Genomic DNA, 7,864 nt, shown 5'->3' with positions numbered 1-7,864 from the left:
GCCCCCTCCCCGCCCCCTGCCCCGAGACCCCGCCTCCCCAGCACGCGCCGGCCCGGCAGGCTGTTTGGGGGAGGTGAGCCGTGGACTGATCGGCAGGGATGACGACCAATGGAATCGTGCAGCGGCGCCCGGGGCGGGCAGATGGCAAGGAGGAGCGGGAAGGGACGGTGCCCAATCAGCAGCCGAGCCGCTGGGCCTGGCTAGGGCGCGGCGAGGTGATTGGGCAACTCAAGCCCGCGCGGCTGGGTTGCAGGCTGCGTTGGTTAGGCTAGGTCAAAGGTGGACAGTCAGGGCAACAGCCAATCCCCGGCTCCGTGCCCCCAGCTCCCCGGCTCCCGGGCCTCTCCGAGCGCATGCTCTGGACTGGTTCGAAGCGATGGGGGAAGGGAGCGCATCTGTTCCCACGATTGCCGAGGTTCACACGCCTGGGAGACCCCGCAACGCTTTGCTGCTCCAGTGGTCGGGTCAGCGCCTCCTGCCCCTGCACCCCCAGCCTAGCCATTCTCGGTAATAAGTGCTTAAAGCAGCAAAGGAGGAAAACTCAAGAAACAGAATCCTCACGTAAATCCAAACCCTGACGTTCGTTTCCCCCACGCCCCAATGCGGCCTCCAAATAACTCTTTAACCAGACTAACTGGCCGATAAATTACTTTGATTACTTGTAGTTAAGAGCTGAAACTTTGGGCAAAAACATGAGGTAGGGCCTCGGCGATCTGGGGAAAGGAGGACTGAGTCTGGACGTCAAGAGTCAAGAGGGTGGGCCCCACATGAAGGCTACCTGCTTGCTGGAAAACCACACTTCAAGATCACGTTGCCACCTTTCTGTGCCGGTGAGTCAGTGTGCACTCGATGCCACGGTAAATTATTTTGCCCCCCCAAATAAGTGTCTAATCATTACTGGGAAGAACTGCCTCCAAACCTTTCAGAAGAGGATTTGAGATCTTAATAATACGGTGATTTGGTCTGAGATTTGAGTGGCATTTCTATCTGTTCCAAGCAGCTAGGCAAGAAAGGGCATTGCCTTTCATCTGCTCCCTCTTAACTGCAAATTTTGTCTATCCATTATTTAAGAAAAGAAACCTACCTTGAACAGATTCTGGTTTCAAATAATAAATATGCGTGACAAAAATAGGAAGATATTCTAAAGTGATTTTTCCCCTCAATTTTTCTTCTAGAAATAATAACTGATGGGAACTCTGATTTATTCCTACTTATATTACCCAAACACTGGTAGGCACTTTATATGTAATTATCTCATTCAATATACATATCTACCTTGTGTAAATTCCACCTTTTTGATTAGAAAACAGAGGCTCAGAGAGGTCAAGTGGTTGTTCCAGGGTCACATAATTAGGAGCAGAGTCCACACTAGGTCAACATTTCTGTTTAAAGCCCATTATTATCAATTAAAAGAAGAACAAGCAGCAATAACACAACTCTTCTTTGAAGTTTTGTTTGTTTCTCATCTGAAAAACTATCCTAGAGGGACCCAGTTACCACGATACTGACTGCTTAAAACTGTGGCTTCAGAAGCACTTCTAAGAGTGAAACATCACCTCTGCAAGGTGTTAGGAGCAACTGCAAGTCAATTTTGCTCATACAGAGGAGCTGTAATTTGATATTGATGGGAAGTAAGTAAATTTTTCCAGGGCATGAGTCTAACTAGTTTTTCATTGGTGTAGGAATCTTTTAAAGTAAACCGACAAAATAATATCGTGGCCATTAGATCTTAGTCCTAGAGAGAAAGAAAGAGGATAATAACCCAAAACAGCTCTCTGAAGAGACTCATAAATCCTATGCTGACCTTTATTCAAACCTGGAAAGATGTACAAATTCTAAGGTTGGGAGAGAGGATGATGTACGAGGTGGTTTAAAGGGAAAGAAGAAGAGGAAGAGTAGTGTGTCAAAGAGGCTATCTATAAGGTCAAAATATAAATAAGCTAAAGGTTGCAGATCAATACAAAGGTATACACTGATTAACAGGTTAGTGGTCTAGGCTTGTAGGGTTGTATGTGCTCCTCATTTAATACATACTTACTAAGGGCCTAGTATATGTTGGATGCCATACTAGATTCTGGGAATATTCATTTCAATAAAACCCATTTCCTGACCTTGAAGCACAGCCAGTTAAGGACACAAATCTGGATCAGGCTTGAAGAGATCACTTTATGCGCGTAATTACTAGTCTTCACAGCCACCCAGCATGGTCCGTATCAGCCCCATTTCACAGATGAGGAAACTGAGACTAGAAAGAATAATAACTCGAGTTTGTATGGTTCGGGAAAAGTCTTAATCCCAAATCCTTCTGACTCAGAAGCCCCCATTTTTGCAGTACACCGTGCTGCCTTCCCAGGGGAAGAAGCTACCTCTCGTGATCTAAACAGAAATGCACCCCTCTCTGAAACATACGATGCAATGCCTGTGAATCTGAAAATACTGAATTCAGTCCATTTGTTTATCAAAGTACCCTACTTTGTAAATGGAACCAAGAAAATATAAAAGATGGTTCCTGCCGTCGACTGTGGTTTACCTTTTCACCTTTGCACTGCCTTGCATATGTAAGTGATCTGCTTTGGTTAATTGAAATCTCTGTCCTTCCCTGCGGTGGGTGATTTTAACGTATGACCTAGAAAATCAGAAGATGTATTTAAAAATGAAGCAGAGAAACCGGTCACAGAGGGGAAAAAAACCCACACAAACATTTGGTAGTTCCATCTGGAAGGACTCCAAGTCAGGCAGGGAAAAGAGGTAGAATGCGGCAGGTGGCATTGTCTGTGACAGCAGAGTCCCAACTTCCCATTATGTGACCAGTCAGAAGCAAGGAGCTTTTTTGACCCAAGAGCTGATGCCACAGAACAGCATTCTGGAGAACCCGGGTATGGATGTCAGGGGGACCGGCTGGAGTAAAGATGGGGACTAGACACTCAGAGTGAATTCTGGGAGTGTGAAGGGGACCCCACATAGGAAGAGCACCCCAGTGAGCGTTCCCAGGGGAATGGACTTTGCTCTCCCACAGAGATGGACTATGATCTGACAGGATATGACCACATAACAGATAATTCTAGAAAGGGCCCAACAGCTCATCACACTAACTAGTTCTGTCCCCAGCCCAAATCACCTTAACCAGTCTGGACCTCAGTGCATTATCCATCAAGGACGCAGCATAACAAAGTTATCCCCGAATGCCTGCCACAGGACCACTACTGTCCATGTTCTGCTTTGTTCCTGCTGGGCTAAATGTATACATGCAGCATTCTCCGGGATAGATTTTTGTATTTAATTCAACCCCAAAACAAACAATCTGTGCGAGAGAAACGCTGTCCACAGGAGGCAATTCAACGGGAAACCAATGATCACATCCCTCTGAAATGTAGGACACTGGGAGCAAACCTAATCTCCAAGATGTTTCCACCTCATTTGCCCTCAGCTGTGTAATCAGCTTTTCATCTCAACGCCAGATAAATGCAACTTGCCTGCTGCCACGTTTGTCCTGACGTAGATGCTATCCTATCAATCACTAGCTTCTCGTCACCCGCAAATGTCCTGAAAATACTTAATGGCAAAATTCTGATCTCTGCAGCATATCCGGGGATCTAAGACACAGAAAAACCAGGCTTTGTGCTGCAACTTTGTCACTTATGTGGGCTCACAGCCTGAGAAGAGATAAATCAGGCCATGGCAAAGTCAGAACTTAAATAACAATAGAAAATACTTACTCAAGCCACCAGAACGATAGGTCTTCAGTGTGAGGGGCTCAGTCTCTTCCGAAGCACATCCTTATTTATTTATTCCCAAACTCCTTCCAAAAAGGCTTTGAAATGACAGATTATCTTTGTAACACTGCAATGTGTAGGTGAACGTTGTGGAGGCTGCTAAAATGTTTGCAGACTGACGAGATTTTTTTAACTTGCCTACAGAAGTATCAAAAATATCTTAAATGCCACCTGAAGCACCATATGGAGGAATTACTCTCACTTAGCTACAACCATAATTGCATTTATGCTGTCAGTTTATAGGAAGAAAGCAAGTACTTGAGTCTCAAGCTGAAACCATTCAATCACTCGTTAATTCCCTGAAGCAGTTTAGGTTTAACTAACAGGAAAAGTCATTGTGACTGTAGTTCTGTTTATATAGGGGAGCGGAGTGGAGTGATGCGTGAGGGTTTCACGCCAAGAGACACCTCCTCAGACACTGTAGCCGAACTCGCACTCAGGAAAATCTCACTGTCTTGTGATTAGCATGCAAGGCAGGCTTGGTTTGCAGCTTCGTCAAGGGGTCTTTTGCTGAGTCATGAAAGCCACCCCGGGTTGTACCCACCTGAGGGCAGGAGGGAGATAATAGGAGTCAATCACCTGCTTTATGGCCAATAACCCAAAGGGGATGGGCAGGAAAGAGTCACCCCATCTGGGGCAGAGTTTCAGACAATGCAGTCTAGTCCTGTTCCAGGGCATAAGCTAGTCTCTGAAGGTAACACAAAGAAGAGTCAGTGCCAAAGGTAGCAGGCTCTGCAGAGAACAGCTGTAGCCTCAAAGGAAAGGAAAAGCTTTTTTTTTTTTTATGATTTTCTTTTTATTATAAGAGCATCACATGATCATGGTAAAGTGAAACAGACAAGGAGGCACAGAGAAGAAAATAAAAACTGACGGTAATCTCCCCACTCATTTGTTTGATCAGCCAAGTATTTCTTGATCCTCTCCTACATATCAGACCGTTTTTTAGGCACTGAGGTTGGAAAGGTGAACATAAACCCGCTTTCTTAGAGCTTAGAGTTCACAAAAGGAGACAGATGAATAATATAATCACACAGAGGAGAATGGCGTGATTTACTAGGCTGAGTGTTACACGGAAAGGAATGCAGTCCCTAAAAGCAGAATGTAAGGGAACCCGTCCAGACTTACAAGGTAGAGGCAGAGGAGTAGTGGTCTGAGAAGACTTCCTGAGGAAGTGACCCTTCCCCTGAGATCTGAGGAATGAGGAGGAATTGATTAATCAGAAGAGAGATGAATAGCGACCAAGAAAAATAAATAAATAAAACAGAAAGAACGACACTGTACACGCTCCCTGGCAGAAGGGAACGTGGAGTGTGTGGAAGAACTGGGAGAAACCAGCGTGAATAGACTCAGAGCTGGAAGGAGAGGGTGGGACGGGAGACTGGAGCAGTAGGCAGGGCCAGACTGTTGACCTCCATACAAGTCCTTCAAATATGTTATTTATGTATATGTGTATGTAATATATGTGTGTGTATATAGAATATGTGTATACATAAGGTGTGTGTGCACGTGCATGGTTGAATCGTCACCACCAGATCGCCACATTTCCCTCCAGAAAATATGCATCAGTTTGTACTCTTGCACTATGAGTGTCAATTTCACTTCCTCTTCAACAACCCCCATTATCTTTTTTAAAGTTCAGAGTTTGATTAGCAAAAAGTATATTATTTAAGTTTTCCTTTAACAGTGAACACCTATTTTTCACTTGCCTCACAGAGAGCAGGACTGTCTTCTCAATGAAATAAGTACAATACTGTTAATGTCGGTCAAAGGCAGCTGAAATAGCCCCTCTGTTGGAGATATCTCTTGCAAAGATTCAGCCTGGATACCTAATGTTCCCTCCTTCCTCATCCTCGAGCTGAGGCATTAAAATGTGAGAGCAATCCATCAAATTTGTGTTAGCCATTAGTCTTAGTTTATATTAATGCCTGAGATGAATTTCCTCCTAGCCAATCACATAGAACAGCCCCGAGGGAAAGAGAGAAGTCAGCCAAGACTTGTTGAGAAGAGAGAAAAGATTCAGGTCTGGGCTTGATGGGAAATGGGCCGATTTGAAGGAGATAAGGAATAGCAGGACCCAAAGCCTCACGAGGAGGCTTCATGCCAAGAAGGGATGACCAGTGAGGGAATGGGGCAGTAGAGAGAAACATCTGAACACAGGTTTGACAGCTTTACCATTCAGCCTCGGGAGGGCTGTGTTCATTTGCGTGCATCGTCTGCAAAAACTCACTGGCCTCCCTTTTATCTTCAGGTCTCTTCTGAACAAACAGATCTTGATCTCAGAAGATCAGGACTGTGAGTGAGGGTGTGTGAGGGCTGCAAGGGCTTATGCCTAAGTCACATGTGGCCTATGCAGCATCCCCTGGGACCGAAATCGGCATCTCTGGGGAGGTCTGAGGGGGCGTGGGAATGGGGCAGGAGATTTACCTGTTTCCACCCACTGCTACATCAGGATCTTGACAGCACCAGTCAGGAGAGAGTGCAGAGAGCTTACTGCAACAACACTGAATTAAGTAGTTTAGGTTGAGAAGTTTATGAAATGAGGAATCAAGAAAGATTGAAAGCAGACCACAGCTTAAGTTCTACGTACATTTTACTGTATAATCTATATGCCACAGACTACAAAAATGATGAAGTGTGTTTCCTAGATAAATGTCCGGTTCCAGCTGACCAAAGGGCCTGGGGGGGGCAAAGCACATTCTCTCTTCTGGCCAGTGCTGGATTCCTTTAGTTTTGTCTGGCTCTTGTTTTGTAAATGAACTTGTGTGGGTCTCAATTCCATATTTATGGCATATCCAAGTCCAGCTTCATGGGCGTGGAAGCTGGGCGGTCGCTTAGGACGCTGAGGGTGGAAGAGCCCACACTTTGATTAATGTTCTGTCACTGTCTTGAAATTCTTAATAACTTCTAAACAAGAGAACTTACATCTCATTTTGCTCCAGGTCCCACAAATCTTATAGCTGATCCTAGTCATATCCTGTTCCCAAGACTCCTGTTGCCAGTACTGAAATGTTTTAGAGATTTCACAGAATAATATTTTGGTTAGGTTGTGTTTGGAACAGGACAAACCAGGGTTCCCGGCTTAGTTCTGCCACTTCCTAATGGTGTGATTTTTTTGGAGATAGGGAATCTCTCTGAGCTTCAGTTTCCTCATCTGTACCCCCTTCCGAATTTGATTTTTTCTGGTTTTTAAAAATTTAAGTGCAGCAGAGCACTTGGCACTCTGTTGGGCACAATGCGTGAAGATACCATCAGTATGTGATTATACCGTACACGTTTTACTTTTATTGCATGTATCTTGCTATTTAATGAAGACTTTGCCTCTTCTCTCTAATATAATCAGCAAAATATTTGCCACGAATTACCATAGTAACAGCTAGACTGTGTGGTCCTTCAGTTGGCCGTCTGTCTCTGTCCCCATACTCTGCACATGCAATCTGGTCAGTGGTTGCCGAGTTTGCTCACTTGTCTTCTTCTCATATAGCATTTTGCCTTCTCTTGGTGGCCATGGGAGGCTTGTTTTTATTCTGCAACTTTAGGCAGAAAGAGTAACTCCCAGATTTGGATCTGGACAAAAAATGGATTCTGAGCTCCCAAGTCACTCCTCACCCACTTCACCCACACCCCGTGACAGTTTCCATGTAACGCCATCAAGCATGGGTCCTACCCACAGCAGTGCAGCGTTACTATTTACCACTTCATACCCCAGACAGAATAAGCTCAGACATAGAAGCTTTATTTAAAACACACACACATACGCACACAAGTAAATGAATAAAAATAGATCAAGCTAGAGACAAAAATGGGCAAGTCAGAGTGTCTTAGAGAAAGTATACATGTGTATATGTGATGTCTGCAACTCACACTGAAATGCATAAAAATTAAAATGACTGATGGATGATGGGTAGAGGGATAGATAGATGAATAAATATGTGATAAAGCAAATAAGCTAAATGTTTCCTGTAGAAACTGAAGAGTATATGAGCATTTGTTGTAGAATTCTTCTTTTCTATACATTTAAAATTTTTATAAAATGTTATCCAGGGAAGTCTAGTCTGCTGAAAATCAGGAAATGTCATAAAATCCAGATTCTT

At 44.3% G+C, this 7,864-nt stretch overlaps 1 protein-coding gene across 1 annotated transcript in view; it reads left to right on the top strand.

Moving 5' to 3' along the window:
• Positions 1-351: 351 nt before the first annotated feature.
• Positions 352-7,864, top strand: part of RYR3 (ryanodine receptor 3) — a 581,277-nt gene continuing 573,764 nt past the window's right edge. The window contains exon 1 of the mRNA XM_045815782.2: positions 352-830. Coding sequence (XP_045671738.2) covers positions 768-830 — 63 coding nt within the window. The 5' untranslated portion in view covers positions 352-767. The remainder of the gene's footprint in view (positions 831-7,864) is intronic.

Source organism: Ursus americanus, chromosome 36 (genome assembly GCF_024610735.1).
Source record: "Ursus americanus isolate L20-20 chromosome 36, mUrsAme1.1.p, whole genome shotgun sequence".
Classification (NCBI taxonomy): domain Eukaryota; kingdom Metazoa; phylum Chordata; class Mammalia; order Carnivora; family Ursidae; genus Ursus; species Ursus americanus.
The sequence above is the reverse complement of the archived record's forward strand: the minus strand, read 5'-3'. Positions and strand labels throughout refer to the sequence as shown.